This window comes from Phocoena sinus, chromosome 14 (assembly GCF_008692025.1).
Source record: "Phocoena sinus isolate mPhoSin1 chromosome 14, mPhoSin1.pri, whole genome shotgun sequence".
Taxonomy (NCBI): domain Eukaryota; kingdom Metazoa; phylum Chordata; class Mammalia; order Artiodactyla; family Phocoenidae; genus Phocoena; species Phocoena sinus.
In genome coordinates this window covers 72,084,354-72,102,040 of record NC_045776.1, presented here as the reverse complement: position 1 = coordinate 72,102,040, position 17,687 = coordinate 72,084,354, and the positions used below count along the sequence as shown (strand labels likewise).

The 17,687-nt window shown below is 41.8% G+C and overlaps 1 protein-coding gene across 5 annotated transcripts in view; it reads right to left on the bottom strand.

The window, feature by feature from the left end:
* MYO1H (myosin IH) overlaps positions 1-17,687 on the bottom strand; it is a 105,272-nt gene that overhangs the window by 24,771 nt on the left and 62,814 nt on the right. For all 5 annotated transcript variants that reach the window (XM_032654160.1, XM_032654163.1, XM_032654158.1 and 2 more), the window contains exons 3-14: positions 15,772-15,887; positions 14,364-14,562; positions 13,350-13,430; positions 10,834-11,013; positions 7,869-7,967; positions 6,609-6,722; positions 6,215-6,286; positions 5,437-5,556; positions 4,297-4,364; positions 3,856-3,961; positions 3,482-3,562; positions 1,426-1,517 (exon numbers count right to left, since the gene is read on the bottom strand). In XM_032654160.1, the coding sequence (XP_032510051.1) occupies positions 1,426-1,517; positions 3,482-3,562; positions 3,856-3,961; positions 4,297-4,364; positions 5,437-5,556; positions 6,215-6,286; positions 6,609-6,722; positions 7,869-7,967; positions 10,834-11,013; positions 13,350-13,430; positions 14,364-14,562; positions 15,772-15,887 (1,328 nt within the window). The remainder of the gene's footprint in view (positions 1-1,425; positions 1,518-3,481; positions 3,563-3,855; positions 3,962-4,296; positions 4,365-5,436; positions 5,557-6,214; positions 6,287-6,608; positions 6,723-7,868; positions 7,968-10,833; positions 11,014-13,349; positions 13,431-14,363; positions 14,563-15,771; positions 15,888-17,687) is intronic.

The following is a 17,687-nucleotide window of genomic DNA, read 5'->3' as shown; positions in this document are numbered from 1 at the left end:
TGATGCCTAAAAGTCAGTTTTACTACTTTACATTTTTACGATGCTCAGAGACTAAAATACTGATGAAACATTGTTTTTCAGATCCTGGTGATTCATAATCTTTTATAAATTTTTTGAAATGTATATACATATATATTATGTACCCACGTATCCCAAGTGCACAGCTCAATGAGTTTTTGCAAACTGAATTCTTCTGTGTGACTCGCATCAGATCAAGAGACAGAACATTACTAGTCACTGAGAACCCCCAACCTTGAGCCCTCTCCAGGTACAGCCTGACAGCTAACAGAAGACGTTGTTTTTACCTGGTTTGATATTTCATAGGAATGGAACCATATAGTATGTACTCTTTTGTGTCTGATTTCTCTTGATTACATGCTTTTGTGATTTACCTACATCATTACATGTATTACAGATTGTTCATTCTCATGGCCACATATTATCCCATTTGTGAAGATCTTACAACTTATTTTCCCATTCTTGATTCATATACTTATCCAGTTCCACTTATTTATCCTTTCAATAGTCTATAAGTCACTGCAATAGTCTAATAGTCACTACAACTTACTGAATCTTTGCTATGGCCAGAAATTACACTAGGTGATTTATGTAGTCATTTACAATGCTATATGGTAGGTACATTAATTATCCCATCTTGTAGAAGGGGAAACTCAAACTCAGGAGTATTGCTTGCCCGAAGTCACGTGTCTAATAAGTGGCTGAACTGGGATTCATAACCAGCTCCCTACGACTCCAGAGCACATGCCCTCAAATTCTCTCCTCCTTGTCTCAAAGACTATGTTAAATTTCTAGTTGATTTTCTAGGGTGCTGTAAATGCTCTATGTCTTCATCTGTGGGATGGTGATGTGGGTACACACAAATACCATAATTCATCTGGTTGTACAATTCAGATCTACATACACCACCGCATGAATTTTATACCTGAATTAAGAAGAGACATTTCATGCATGTGGACATGTCCAAAATGAAATGATGATGAATAAAGACACAAAATCTTAAAAAAAAAAATTCTACTTGGAATTCACATGAGCTTGACCCCTACCAACAAAAGTTGTGCAGTTGGCGTATCATCATATTTCTAGGAATGAAGAAGTATCTGTACTCTTGGAGAGCACTGTCCATATATCCAAGATAATGGAGATACAGTTGACCCTTGAACAACATGGGGTTTAGGGGCACCGACTTCCATGCAGTCAAAAATTTGTGTATAACTCATAGCTGGCCTTCCGTATCCATGGATTCAACCAACAGGGGATGGGATCACGTAATACTGTAAGTATTTACTATTGAGGAAAAAAAAAAACCCATGTATAAGTGGCCCCACGCCGCTAAAACTCGTGTTGTTCGAAGGTCAACTCTACATGACCTTCCCCCATGCAGCAGCCTCGCAAGGAGACACCTACGTTTGGAAGTGTGCGTGCTTGCCCACTTTCTCTTCCAATCTCTCCAGGAAACTCAAGTCTGTAGCAGGACCAGGACGAATACATTCTTCATCCTACAAAACAGAAACAGAAGTCTCTGTTCATGGCACCACCCTCCATCAATTCCAAGTTTAAATGCTTCCAGCAGCTGGGGCAAAATGTAGTGGATTGAAATATATCATCTCACACAAGTTTGGGTGAACATTTCTCGGGGAGGAAGGGTAATCCATCACACGTGCTCAGCTTCTCAAATCTGATCAGGGAAGCTTGGAACCAGAGAGACTGGAAATTTCCATGAGAAGTCAACTCTCCCACCTGTCTGACGCCTGTGTCCAAAGTCTTCCCAGAGACACTTCGCAGCTTTCATAACCAGCTGAAACACTCAACTTCATTGTCTCTTTACCACTCGTAACCAGCTGGCCAAGAACATACCCTCTTTGACTAGGAGCAAAGCCCTCAGGGAAAGCGAGCTGTAAAACTAGTTGAGTCTAGCCTTTCCTATTTCACAAGCTATGTCTATTTCCTGTTTTGGGTCCTCAACAGTGATAACATTTAACTGACCATCTTAAAAAAAATGAATCAACCCTGTAGCTTTTATTAAAACAACAAAAAAGCTGGGTTCATGTTGGAGAAACAATCCTTACAAAGCAACATTTCTATGCTTTCTGATTCCATCTATGGCAAACCAAATAGAAACAAGTACTTATTACTAAGGTATTTTAAAATACTAGTCTAGCAATCTGTAGGCACGTTGAACGTACATGTACTAGCTTACGTCAGTCTGTGCTTCCTGGACGTCCACGCAGCTTGTCCCCACCTTCAGGTCTTTGCTCAAATGTCACCTTCTCAGAGAATCCTTCCTAGACCATCTTACCTAAAATTGAACCTCCCTCCCCAGCACATCTAATCTTTCCTGCTTTTCTCTCCACTGCACAATCTGTGCATTTTGCCCATTCACCTGTTTGTTGTTAGTCTCTCCATGTGAGAATTTAAAGCCTCTGAGTGCAGCTGTTTTGACCTGTTTTGTCCACTGCCATGTCTCAAAGCACAAGGCAGAATCCTGGCACAAAGTAAGCATTCAATAGGTATTTGTTGAACGGATAGATTCTGAATGCTTGCCACGCACCAGGTATAGTTCTAAGCCCTCTGCATGTATTATTTCACTTAATTTGTCCTTACAGCTCCTCTCTGAGGTAAGTGCTGTTATCACTGGACCCACTGAAAGATGATGAAATTGGAGCTCAGAGAGGTTAAGACACCTACCTAAGCTTACACAGCTAATACGCAGTAGGGCTGGGATTTGAATCGAGATGGTGCCCATGTTCCTGGCGACTACAGTCACCACCCATCAATGTCCCTGCTGTGCTTCAGAATCGTGGGTTCACACAGCAGTTAGCTGTCGGGGAGGCAGGAGGAGGAAGGGGACCAGTAATTCTCATTAACAGGGAGGCAAACCGTACTACAGATGATCCTGAATGGAAGGCAAGGAAGGCAGGGAAGTCATTTCTCACTGGCCTTCAGAATTTGTTAGAGACGTTGATGTTTGAAGTGGAACAATCGTGGATTCGAGGACCCTGATGTTCTCAGAAGTCACAATAGTTCAAAACAAGGTCACAGGCCCACCTCACAGAGCCTCAACTCAGGATCCACGGATATTCTCTATAAAGCCTTCCTTTAAGTCTTCTGGCTCCCTGCTCAGCGCTAAGCATGAAAGCAGCCCCTCCCCCAAGTGCCTAAACCAGGTCCCCAGTTCCCTGGCTCATCCTGCCATGTCTATCGAAGAGAGACACGCATGCTTTCATGATAAAAGGTCTTTCCTTGTGATCTCCTGATGGGCTATAATTTAGGTCTGTGAATCTGAACAAGAGGGGGACGCTCGGCCTAAAGCCTGCAGCAAACATTCAGCAAAAAAGTTCAACTTGCATCCTTCAATAATCCAGTGGATTTCACTCTTAACCCTTTGTAAGCCCGGGGAAAAGATCTTCCGGGTATTGTAAATACCATTGAATGGGCCCCAAGTCAATGTTAATTTTCTCACCAGAATGGAAATGATTCCCTTGTGCCTCTCTTCTACCAAGTCACAGATGATCTTGTTGTTGAAATACTGAATTGGCTCCCACTAAAATGACAAAGAGGAAAAAAATTCTCCAAGAAGGATTAAGATAAACATCAAATATAATTCTTTTAAAGTGATTTTCCAACTGTTTTTCCCAAATCTGATTTTTACCTCTAACATTTCAAAAAGAATACTTGCTGAATATCAAAATAACTTCCCACGAAATAAGCAGAGAAGGAGTGAAAAATAATCCTTAGTACTAATCCGGAAAAATCTCCAATGAAATAATATTTCTCAAGTAAATGTCTTTTGCTAGGTTAAGAAATCAAATGAGGAGAAAACATCGAAACATTTACCTCTATACCTTCCATTTCATATTCTGCCTGTTCCGCTTTTAGGGTTCTCTCAATTAATAGTTGCTGGAGTTTCTCATTGCAGTAATTTATACAGAACTGTTCAAAACTAGAGGTGCAAAAGATTTAAGTAACTAAAGCTACGTGAGTAGACCAAGTTTTAAAAAATTGCTTTTACTTATTTTTAAGGATGCTTTTCCATACAGAAAAACCAAAGCCCTTATTAAACAAATAATTTACTAAATAGATCAGAAGAGTCAAGCTAAAAGACATTTGCATTTTTTATAGTTATTCCGGTTCTAGAAAAGTCTATTAGGTAGGGGCTATGCAAATCTGGAGAATTTCTAGAAATAGGAAAATGAATTCCAATAACATCAGAGATGCCATAAACCAGACTCAGACCTTAAAGAAACACAAAGAACCAGTGGGTGACAATGAACTCACCCATTCTTGTCAAAGACTTCAAACCCATAGATATCCAGCAATCCAATCACAGTTTTCCCAGTGAAATCCTAGTCAATGTAACACACACCATTAATCGTTAAGGTTGTTTACTCTGTGACCCTCAAAACCTGGTAGCTGTCCCCGAATCTGGGACTTGGCTATAAATCTCATGCCTTCTCTCTCCAGCAGTGGCTCACAGAAGAACCTTAGGGTAGAAATAATTTTTCCAGCCTGCCTCTTCCTGCCTGCGGCCTCCCCAGATCCCATCCCAGCTTCCCTATCCATCACCGGAGCAGTGAAACCTTCTTCTGATTCACTTCCTCGCTTCAGCCCTCTTCAGCCTCCCAATCCCACATTCAATCCAAAAACAAAGAAGAAGAAGAAAGAGATAGAGAAAGAGGGAGAGAAAAGAAGAGGAAGAGAAAAAAAAAAAAAAAAAAAGAAAACAAGGAAGGAAGGGAGAGAGGGAGGGAAGGAAAGAAGGAAGCTATAAACAGCAGGAAGGAGATGTTTATCCAGGAGAGAGGGCAGATACTTTGGATATCATTTTCAACAGAGGACCCGCAAGGGTTGTCCCGCAAGGATGGCTATTTGAAGAGAGCATGCCTTTTTTTTGGTTTTTATTAAGGGACACAATTTAACATTGTATATGATGTACTGAGTCACTGTATCCAAATCTGTCCTTTGCATGCTTCCTCCGTGAGTCTCACCACATCTATGTACCCCGTTGCCCTCCTATCGTCATTTCCTTAATTTCCAGCTTTGAGTAAACTCCCTTTTTAATTTAAATAACTCCACTTAAAAAGGAAACATGCCCATGGGGTAAATTCAAAGGAGTCAGCCTGTTTTTTCTTATACACATTAAAATATACTGTTAAAAGGAAAAGCTTCTGTGTATACTTAAAGCCACCTGGCATACTTGAAATGCTGTGTGTCCCACACTTGGGGACACCCAGCCAAGATCATTCAGCATGCATTTTTGTGAGCCTACTGTGGGCTAGACACTGGAAATGTAGACGTGAAAAGACACCATCCCTGCCCACCAGGAGCGTACAGTCAATTCTCACAAATTCTTTAAAGAGGTTGGTTATAAAACATTACCATGTTAGTGAGCACATTACCCAATGTGTGTGGACCAACCTTGTTCACTAAGGAGGAATTGATTTTGTTGACCAGCCAAGTAAATGTTCGTCCGTAAACGGCCTTTGCCATTGCATCTCTAGCGTAGGCAGAGAGTTCTAGCGTCAGTGGGCATATCACCTGAGAAGAACGACAGGTACATCTTTACAGAGGTTAAAATAATTAAAAGGCCTCCTGAGTGTTCAACCTAGGCTTTAAAGATGACTAGGGAAGGATACTTGCTGGGGAAAGATGCGCCTCCCGCCTGTGCTGTTTATGCTATTTCTTGAGCGCCAGGCCCTGTGCTGATACATAGCCATGACTGAGACAAACGGTTCCAGCCTTTGTGGGCTCACATTTGGCAGGGGGACATTCAACAAGTCACACAAAGAAGCGTCATGCTGCTCTCAAGCTGAGAGTGACAAGTGCTATAAGGAGATACATATGGTGCTTCAGGGTAGGGGTGGGATGAGCAGGGAAAGGACTCTGAAGAAATGATCCCTGGGAACTGAAGGATAAGGCTGGGTTAACTACAAGAAGCATAGGGAAAAGTGTTCCAGCAGAGGGAACAGCATATGCAAAGACTGTGGAGGGAAGGCAGGGTGAGTGTGAGGCACAGAGAGCTTGTGATGGTGGGATGTTGGGGGATGGGGAAGTTAAAGCAGGAGATGCTGCCAGAAGCTGGACCACACAGGACCTGGTGGGGAGGATTCAGGAGTCTGGCCTCCCCTAGGGCCACCATCCTGCTGGCAGCAGTGGTGGGAAGGGCAGGTACATTTCCACCTAGAGCCATTTTTACCTCCTCCGTTTTGGCTTCAATCTTTCTATGGGTGAGAGCTTCCAGAAGGACCCATGGGTTGACCCCTAGGAGCTGAATAAATGGAAATCAAAATGCCATTCAGTAACCCAACTTTACTCACTAATAAAGAGTTTCCGGGTCCAGGTGTACCTGCCCAACTAATTGTGCTTTAATGCAAAACAGATCATATTTGGTCTTTCAACCAACTGGCTTTTACCCACTCCCTCATCTACCCCCATGCTCTTTAAACCTCCTAACCAGTGTCAGCTGGAAGAACACAATGTGAGCCATTTGGGACGTGGGCATCCGGCTGCCTCACTCCCCTTCCCCGCCTCTCCATCTCTGAGAGTGTCTGCTCCCCCCACACCGGGGCTCTCCCAAATTGGACCATCACCTTGGCAATCCATTTGATCTCGTGGGTGTCTGGTATGGAGGCACAGCCTTGCTGGTTCGCTTCAAAACAGATGTTCCCCAGGTGTAGGACACTGGCAATAATTCCATAGAGATTCTAGGAATGTGGGAAGTGGTGAGGAGGACAGGGAGAGAAGACGGTGGCTGCCTAATTGATAAATGTCATCAGGGGAGATACCCAAGGGAGAACGCCCCGCCCCTGAATTCCAGCCTGGAGCTCACAGAACGAATGGAGTCTCCCCCTTCCCCAGATATTAAGGGAAGCCGGGAAAGAGCCTCTGCGGAGGGCAGGGTGATACCTCACTCATCTCCAGCACAAGACACTGCTATTTTGATATCACCCTGTGCCTCCCCACCAATCTAATGTTCAAATGTCATGATCCCAGATATATGTGTGTGTGTGTGTATATATATATATATATATATATATATATATATACACACACACACACATGTGTAAATATACATACATATATTTTTAAATTATATCCTGGTCCTTGAAAGATCAATAGTTTAACAACCCACCCACCCCCATCCAGAAAACAAGGACAAAAAGATGTAAAAAACAAACTGTTTATAAATCCTACAATTTGGTCCAGTTTGTTCCAATATAGAAGCATAAATAAATGATATTCCTAGAACTCTAGGGGATTAAATATTTGAGATTGGGTTTAAGGGGAAGAGGAAACATGACCACCTGCCGGCACCCAGCACTGGGAAAATTCAGGGCTGCTGGATAAAATGCAGAATGCCCAGTTAACATTTGAATTTCAAGTAAGCAATGACTAATTTTTTTCTTTTTTTTTATTGGAGTAAAATTGCTTTACGATGTTGTGTTAGTTTCTGCTGTACAATGAAATAAATCAGCTATATGTATACATATATCCCCTCCCTCTTGAACCTCCCTCCCCCCACCATCCCCCACCCATCTAGGTCGTTACAGAGCACCGAGTTGAGCTCCCTGTGCTATACAGCAGGTTCCCACGAGCTATCTATTTTACACATGGTAGTGTATTTATGAGCAATGATTAATTTTTAATATGAAGTTTGTCCCATGCAATGTTGGGACATACTTCTACTAAAAACTTAGTCAGTGTTTATCTGAAATGCAAATGTACCTAAGTGTCCTATGTTTTTATCTGCTGAATCTGGCAACCCTACTGTGTAATCACCAAGAAACCAGGATGGTTTCCTCAATCCCAGACCTGACTACTGGCATCTCTGCCCTCGGGGGGGCTCATACCTCAAGATCATCTTCAGTAAAATCGATGACAGAAAAGGCATTGGAAACAGTTTTCCAGTCATTCTTGTCATTAATAGACGACTCTTTGGCACAGTGGCCCTGTTGACACAGAATTGGGTCGCTTAACAGCATTTTTATAAAGACAGTTAGGTTTATAAACACCTACTCCTAATCAAAATGATTTTCTCTACAAGCACGAAAAAGCTAGTTCTATAATGTTCTGAGCTGTGAAAAAAATGGATTTTATTCTAACTGTTTAGCACCTGACGATTTGCCAACTGCTGCTTTTTTCAAATTTATTTGCAATTTTGTTTAAAAATCTGTCTGGGAAAACTTTCAAAGTTACATATTAGTGGCATATCTTTAGTGTGTTTTTAAAAATAGGTTTTCTTGCCATTTTTGCTGAATACATTGGAAACACTTGTCTCAATAGATATCTGCTGAAACATACAGGAAAATGACAGAGTTTAAATTCAGAAAATAATCTTGACTCACTTAGCAACCAACATCAGAAACTTCACTGCAGGATTTCCTTCACTCAAGGAAATAAAAGTTCAGCATCTAGAGAAACACAGATTCTACAGGAAGTGTAATAAGACTTTGCCCATTAACTCTAGAGGCTGTCTTTTAAACCAGTAACAGACTACCAGTATCACAATTTAAAGAGAAAACCTTCTAGATGAGGGTTTGTTGTTGTTGTTGTTTTTTGCTTTTGTAGTGCAGAGTATTCCTAGTTTCCTGATTATCTGAAGATTGGTTACCTTAAAAGAGTTCCTTGTTGCGTGGGGAAAACAAAGGTGTCATACCATGAAAACATTCACCAGTGAACTGGCCAGTGTTAAATCTGCAACCTCCCAAATATCCCTGCCCACACAACTAGCAACATCTGCTCTTGCCTCTCCAAGGGCAGGGCTAGTCTAAGTCAGTCCTCAGAGGACACCTAGGGGTTTGGAAGCAGTGCAAATATACTACAAACAGTCACAAAGTTTGCCAAAGTTACAGGAGAACATGAAATCGATCAAAATAATACTGGTGAATTGCTTGAGCCACTTCCAAAGCCACTGTGGCATGAGGATCTTGCCAAATTAATCGGGCCAGAAAAAACCTGCAAGGATAGAGGCATGATACATTCCCAAAGAGAGTGATTTGATAAGCGAATGGTTAGGAGAAGCCCTACATAAATGAAGTCCTCTTAAATGGATGAAATCCATCCTTAATGGATGAAGTCCTCAAAGAGTGTAACAAATTGATCCTCTGATCATGCTACGAAAAGCCAAAGGTGATGCTCCCACACAGCTCTGTCGGAAAAACGAGGTCCTCAAAAAGAAAAAAAATCAAATTTGATTTATTCTTTGCTCTAAGAATTAGTACAAAGTTTGTTAAGTATAAAATGAGATTATGAGATTCTTTTATCTTCCTGATTTAGCTGCATTTTTCAAAATAAATTTCCATCAAGTTGTCTTTTCCTCCATGATTTACTATGATACGCTGGTCTTCGTTTTACAGTATTCACTTTACAAGACATGGTTCTCTTTCTTAAATGATGTCCCTGCTTTGTACTCTGCCAAGTGACCTCCGTTCAAGCCAGTCCCAGAGAGAAGAGAAAAATCCAAAAACCTTGGGGCAAAAAGGTGCTAGTGACATCAAACCCTGAGAGGCGCTATACATCCGGAGCATCCCACACTCTAGTGCTGGTTGCAAAAAAACTCGTGCTGGGAAGTTAAATTCTGGAAGCCACTTTGTACAACACTACATCCTAGGACTGCTCATAGAAATGGTCTGAACTATTTCTGTAAGGGAGGATGTTCATTCATTTCGCAGAAAACAGTTCTCGGGATGGAAGGCAGGAAGGTGCAAAAAAAGTCTTTTCCAAGCTAGTTCTGAAAGCAGAATGAAGTACCATAGGTTGTGGACTCAGAATCTGACAGTGTGTTTCTATCACACTAGACCAGAAGTTCTCACCGCAGCTGTGCATTAGAATATCCAGGGGATTCACTGAATGACATTTAATCACCAAGGAATGTTTAAAACAACCCTGATGGAAAATATTTCTACAGTGGAAAGATCTGTCTCCACCTTAACCTAGTGATCAAATTCACATCACTAACAGTGAAGCAATGGACAACACGTGTCTGCTGAGATGATGCAGGATGCCTACGCAGAGCATCTATGCAGTGTCCTTACCAAAAATATTTAATCTCAATCTACTGCTCTAGCATCTTCACAGTTAATTTTATGAAAAGAAGTAAGAGTCTAGACTGAAAGAAACATAATAACCAATGCATGAGTTTATCTTAGTTGGAAGAAACTGCTATAGATAGTATTATGAGGACAATGGAAAATTTGACTGCGGACTAGTTAGATGATATAAGGAAATTATTGTTAATTTTTAAGGTTCAATATGGTAGCACGGTATAAGAAAATACTCTTATTTTTAGAAGCTACATGCTGAATTATTTGCGATGGAAGTGCCATAAAATCGCAAATTGCTTTAAAACGGTTCAGCAGCAGTTAGATGATAGAACAGATATAGCAAAGTGGTAATAATTTTTTAATGTGAGTGAGGCATGTAATGATATTGATCCAACTTTTCTGAAAACTGAAAATGTTTATAATTGAAAAAATTATAAGAAAAAAAATAACACCACCCTGATGTCCAGGTCTTGCTCTAGACCAATTAAATATGAATCTCTGGAAAGTAGAGCCCAGGCATTTGTGTGTTTCAAAAGCTCCTTGGGTGATTCTAACTTCAGCCAGGGCTGAGAACCACTCACGGAGATATTGGTTACTTTACCAAGATGATATACCTGCCAGGTGTAAAAGGAGGGGTCAAGAAACCAATCAGTAGAATACCTCCACAATGGTAATGAGAAAGTTATTGAACACCCCATAGAAGTCCCCCAAACACCCCTGATCCCCCCCCCCCTCCAAAGGGCCACCAGAACCAGGTGCTGGTCTTTCCAACCTGTGAGAGGTATTTATACAGCTGCGGATCTCGCTCAAGTCCCAGGTAAGCAAGGAGCTCCTCTTCTCCACCCTCTAGCAGCTGGTAGAAGATGTGGAAATTCCGCTCACCCTGGTTTTGATAGACGACTCGAGACTTTTCTATCAAGTAACTGATGATATGCCCGCCTACAGGAATGCCCTTCAAAAGAGAACAAAAAATTCGGGGAAAAAAAAACCCCAATAATCAAACCACTCTCTTACTGGTGTCTTCTGATGAACTGAAATTCTGAATTTGAATCAAGTCTGATCTAACGATCTTCCAGGATTAGCGTTTTCTGGGTTCCGTTTCAAAAAGAGTTTTGCCTGCGCCCACGGTCATGAAGATATTTTCTGTGCTTTCGTCTAGAAGCAACTGTTTTACCATTCACGGTTAGGACTATGATCTATCATTATTCAATTTTTGTATATGGGGTGAAGTTGAGGCCAAAGATCTCCTTATCCTCCATATGGATTCCCAGTTGACCAGCACCATTTATTGGGAAGACAATTCTATGTATACTGAATCACAGTGGTGCTTTGGTCATAAGTCTGGTGACCATATACGTGAGCGGGGCGGGGGGAGGGGTCTTTCTCAACTCTCTTCTGGTCCATCAGCCTCTTTACATATTCTTTTGCCAACATCACACTGTCTTGATTATTGCTTTAAATAAGCTATCCAATAAAGGGTTTGTGTTCCAGGACATATATAGAACACTTGCAAATCAATAAGGAAAAAAAAAACCAGCCCAATTAAAAATGAGCAAAAGACTTTAATATACAAGAGAGTTTTTAAATGACCAACGGGCAAAACTTCATTAAAAAGCAGGGAGATACAAATTTAAACTACAGTGAGAAATCACTATATCCCACCAGAATGCCTAAAACTAAAAGGACTGACAATACCAAATGTTGACAAGAGTGTGGAAAAACCGAAACTCTCAATTATAACATTGCTGGTAAGAACCCAGCAATGCCACCTCTGGATATATACCCAACATAAAGGAGTGTGCTTATATCTACTAAAAGAGGTACAAGACTGTTCACAGCACTATTTGCAATAGCCCCAAATTGGATACAACCCAAATGTCCAACACAGGAGAACAGATAAATGGTGATAAAAGTCGAGCAATCAAAAAATGAGCAATTCCATGCAGCAACATGGTTGAATCTCACAGACGTGTTGATTGAAAGAGGCCAAACACAAAAGAGAACAATTGTATAATTCCATTTTTCTGAAGTTCAAGAAGCAGCAAAATTAATCTGTGATTATAGAGGTCAGAACAGCGATCACCTTTGGGAAGGGGGGTTATTGTCAGAGACAGGTAGGAGAACCTTCTAGGTGCTAGAAATTTTTATATCTTGACCTGAGTGGTGGTTACACAGGTAGATTCATATGTAAAAATTTATCAAGCCGTATACATGATTTGTGTCCTTTTTACTATGTGTTGAATTTCAATAAAAAGTGAAAAAATATATAGTTATTAAATTTTTTTCAAAGTCTATATGCACACACCACCAGAAACCCATGTTCCAGCCTCTGGGAAACCCTGAGTCAGTCTGTCCTCATCACTACACCGAACGCTCAGCCAGTTACTGTTCTCTAGCCTAAGTGTCATTCTGTCACTTGGAATTATGTGTCCTTGAGAACTTTGTCTACCCCTCCTACTTGCATTAGCCTCATTTAAACTCTGTGTACAACACAACCACACTCATTCATTATGTGTCGTCTCTGGCTACTTTCACGCTACAAGAGCAGAGTTGAGTAGTTGAGACAGAGGCTGTATGGTCCATAAAGCCTAAAATATTTACTATCTGGCCCTCTCCAAATAAGTTTGCCAACCCATGTCATATAATTATGTACACATAAGCAATATATTGTTTACTTTGGAATGTTTTCAAGTTTTATAAGAAATGGCATCACAGTGACACCCAGTACGTTCTCACGACCCGTCTACATTGTGCGTAGCTGGCGTTCACATGCTCTCACTGCCATAAAACATCTCAATTGTGTGAGCATCCCGCAAGTTGGCCGTTCTCCTGGTGATGGGCATTCAGCTCTCTCGAGATGTGTTGGTTCTTTTCCAGTCCCTTTACCATCGTGAGCAGTGCTGTTGCGGGCAGGTTTGCACATCTGTAGGAATATCTCCAGGCGGGGAACGGCTCCACCTTAGATTATGTGATTTCAACATCACGAGATGATACACTGTTTTCCAAATGGGCTGTACCAATGTACTCCCCGCCAGCAATGTGTGAGGGTTCTTAATGATCCACATCTTTACCAACACCTGGTATTATCAGACTTCTTAATTTTTGCCCACATAGTAAAATATGTCATCATGGTCTTTATTTGCATTTCCTAGAGCTAGCACTAATCCTGGATTTTTCAATTTTTTGAGCCAATAAATGCCCTTCCTCCCTTAAGGTGCCTTGAGATGGGTTTCCACTGCTGGCAAGTCCAGGGGTCCCCATGAAGCAGTAGTAGGAACTTCAGTGTACCTTAAAGTCAAACTGTATGTCCATGTATTTTCCAAATCTGCTGGAGTTGTCATTCCGGAGTGTTTTGGCATTTCCAAAAGCCTTGGAATACAAAGGGAGGGGAGACTGAACCAGATTGTCATTCACTGCCATTTAAGTCATTCAGTGTCATTTAACGTGTCACTCAATGACATTAAGTGTCATTCGCCATGCTCATCGAATCCCTGACCCTAACTGACACGCTCACTGGAGGAGGGGACGGGGAACCAGGAATGAAAGCCATACTTCATCTTCTAAGAAGGAAACACTATTTACAGAGGATTTGATGCCAAATATTGGGGCTGGACCCACAGAAAAGAAGGGAAAAATATCTTCTCCCTAGAATCCAATCTAGGAATAGATTAGAACTGGCCTAAGGAGAAGTAGATAGGACCCTAGGCCCTTGCTGTTCTAGAAGCGCACAGTTATTGGCCCCCATCACCAGACACCTTCCTATATCAAAGATGTAAACTGTTCAGCCCAAAGGTCTACTGGGAAAATCCCTTCAACCATAAACACCTTTTACGCAAAGAGCAACCAAAACACAGGAGAAAATAACGTGTTCAAAATCATCCAGCAAGTCAGTGAATTGCAATAGTAGAAATAATCATCAAAAAGATTTTAATTAAACAATAAAAATATTAATGAATAATAAGAGTATTATTTTAGTGCTTACCAATTCTGCTGTGTGCTTTTTATGCATTCATCTTGTTTAATCCTCAAAACCTCTTAAGAGGTAGGTACTACGAGCAGACCCATTCTCCAGATGCGGAGTGACTGCAGAAGCTTGCTGGTGCATGACTGCCCCAGTGTTAGTCTCCAGGCCTGCTGGACTTCAAGGTCACGCCCTTCAACCACAATACTACCCATGTGATCCACTGCCCTCTTCTTAACTTCCAGACCTGCCCATTTTGACCGACCTACCCGAACAGAAGATTCTTCTTACTTAGTGACCTCCCTGGAACTGCCCTCTCTAGGTCCTCAAAGATCGCTCACCTCCAGCACTGGATTGGAGAGTAGCAGTCTGTCACGGGCTATTTGTAGTGACTCAGTCATTGGGCAGGTCACTGCAAAATACTGGAGAATCTTCTTGGAGGCCTCCGTTTTCCCTGCCCCGCTCTCTCCAGAAATGAGGATGAAGTGGTTATTTAGCTCAGAGCACATCATGCGGTAAGCGTTGTCAGCTATGGCGTAGCTGGGGAAGTAGTGAGACAGAAACGCAAGGAATGGAAGTGACTATAACACTCCTTCCCCCGACTCTGATGCTCACCAGAGCAGAAGGACAAAGTACCCTGCCTCCCAGAAGCCACGTCCAGATTGTGGTACAAGGCACTCAGTTCAGACAGATAGCAAACCTTCATCATGACTCATTGACAGATCACTCACAGAGTGTACTAGATATCAAAACTCTAACAACAGAAGGGTTACAGTGAAGAACGGGGGCAGGAATAAAAAGATTTTTCAAAATTTACCAATTTTTAAAAAATCTATCAACATTTCTTATAAGAATAAACTACCTACTAAGTTACATCCCCAAGAGATGCTCTATTAACTGTAGGTGGAAATAACATTTTGTCTAAATATTGAGTAACTCAATAGATACAAGATCTCGTGTTTCCTTCCCTTCAAAACCTAAAGTACTAAGAGTATAGAGACAGGAAACCAAAAAGATTTGAAAAGTTCTGTGATAACTTTAGGACAAGAGGTAAAACTAGTATAAGGGCTTTGTCTACAATATCAGAAACCAAAGCAGGAAGGTCTCCCAAGGGTATAACCTTAGTATGTGGCTGAATTTGAAAGCTGGGTATTTCAGAAATCACTGGTGGTGGTGAGGCAGGAAGGTTCATAAATGCCTTGGGAGTGGAATAGGTGAATCACCAAGAAAAGTGAAGGGAGAACCTAGATAATTAGCCCAGAAGTCGACCAAGGAGGAGAACTGGGAAATTCAGCAAAGCCCAAGTCACATAGGGACCAGGCAGGAAATTGCTTTTCTTATGGATCTGCAGCCCTGCTAAGTTCCTACCAATGGGCATTCTTCTCAGCTGCCATGACATTCAGGTACCAGTAGACGGCACTATAGCAATCCATTTCCAAGAGAAGACACCTCTCTGGCCACATTTAGATTTCTCAGGAGTCATACAAAGATTCTACTTCTCATCATATTTAAGCTTAGATTTGATCTGCTGATGTCTTCCACTCTGTTGAAAGGCAGCAGTTTAAGTGAGAGACACAACCTAATCAGCGTGCATCAAGGATGTACAAAGTTGGGTGGATGGATAACGGATGGGTAGGTGGATGGATGGGTAGATGGATGGGTGGGTAGATGAATGGGAGAGAGGGGAAAAAAAGAGAGGCAGAAAGCGAGAAAAATACTCCTATTGCTGACCTCATGGGTGCTACTTACACATGCGGTGGCAGTTCAAAGAAATTGACCCCTTGATAAAGTTCCATCTGGCTCACAGTGTAGATTCCAAGCTCCTGGTATGGGTTCACAGACACAAGGAGGGTCCCAATATATGTCTAGAGGAATAGACCAAAGCACTAGTGAGGAATTGCGGGGTGCAAATGGCTACAGCAAAAGACCATCACGTGCTATAATCCCCTGTGTTCCTTCAGTGCTGGGACAGGTGGGGAGGGGGGTCTCTGCTGTCATGGAGCCTACATGGCATAGGTGGGCAGACAAACAGCCGAGAGACCACGACTGCTTCAATGAGTGTGCCAAGAAAGGCATAAACAGAGTAATGAGTGAGTGAATGACTAAGGAAGGCCACCTTAGCTAGTGGGCTTTGGGAGGCTTCTCTAAGGAGATGACATCTGAGCTGAGACTTGAAGGATGATGAGCCTGTCATGAAAAATGTAGGCAGGAAGGGCATCTCAGGCTGAGGGGACATGTGTGGCTCTGCATTGGAGGCCAGTGAGGGAGGGGAGACTAGAAAATGGTAGAGAGGATGTTGGGAAGGGTGTGAGTTGAGACCATGCAGGGTGTCAGGAACTGGGGGGTTCATTCCACATGCAATGGATGTCAGAGAGCCCACTCCGCGCTACTGAAATGAAACACTGCCCTGAACTATTACGTAAAAGAGATGACTGAGGGTGTGCACCATGATCTGATTGATTCATGTTTCACAAAGGTCTTTCTGGTGACTGAGTGAAAGCGGGGCAAGCATATAGAGCTGCCATCTAAAACTGGGCAAACACTCCCACTACTGGCATTCATTTCTCTAGATCTCACTGTTGGATTCAACTAATATTCAAGTGTTTGAAGTGCTTATATTTGTAGTATAGCCACTAAAGAAAGCTTCTTGGAATATGATTATGAATAAAAGTTCTAAGCTCTTATATATAAAAATAAATATTTAGGCTCCTTTAAAAATACATCTGGAGGGCTTCCAGATGGTGGCACAGTGGTTGAGCGTCCGCCTGCCGATGCAGGGGACACAGGTTCGTGCCCCGGTTCGGGAAGATCCCACATGCCGCGCAGCGGCTGGGCCCGTGAGCCATGGCCGCTGAGCCTGCGTGTCCGGAGCCTGTGCTCCGCAACGGGAGAGGCCACAACAGTGAGAGGCCCGTGTACCGCAAAAATAAATAAATAAATTAAAATGGTATAAAAAAATATATCTGGTGTTTTCAGATTCTGAGTTTGTTGTTGCTTTTCATTTCAGAGTCTCAAAGACTGGAGGTACTCAAGCCTACATTAAATTATGCTAAAATCATTCCAACTATTGTTTCCAATCTCTAGGACAAAGTCAAACAGAGAGCCGGATCACAGATGAGTATTTTGACTAAAACTCTGCATCGCTTCCATCAGTAGAAATCTTCCAGGATAGAGCACAGTTTCTGAAATTTACCTGTTCAGATTGGAAACATTTCGTTTATCCATGATGATCCTATCATCCCACTTATACTTCCCCAAACCATACTATTTCTCTTCTGCTTATGCATAAACTTATAGATGAAATCTATTTCCACAATTAAAAATGTACACTCTGAGAAACACTTTGCTTGTTTCTTTTGGTAACCTTGGTTTCCACATGTAGACTGTCATGGGCACTATTACAAACAAAATAACTATAAGAAAAAATTTTTTAATATTTTTAAACTGCTTCTGATCATCTCATTTACTCTTAGCAAAAGCTAATAAAATTAAACAATAACACACAGACACACACACACAGACACACAGAAACACTGTTGAGTGCACCCTTAAAGGAATTTACCTGAACAGCAACCAATCAAACCAAGGTGGAGTGATAAATGGAGATCTTAATAAAAATTGACCATTAGAAGCAAGGAGACCAACTTGAACAGAGCTCTGGTAAA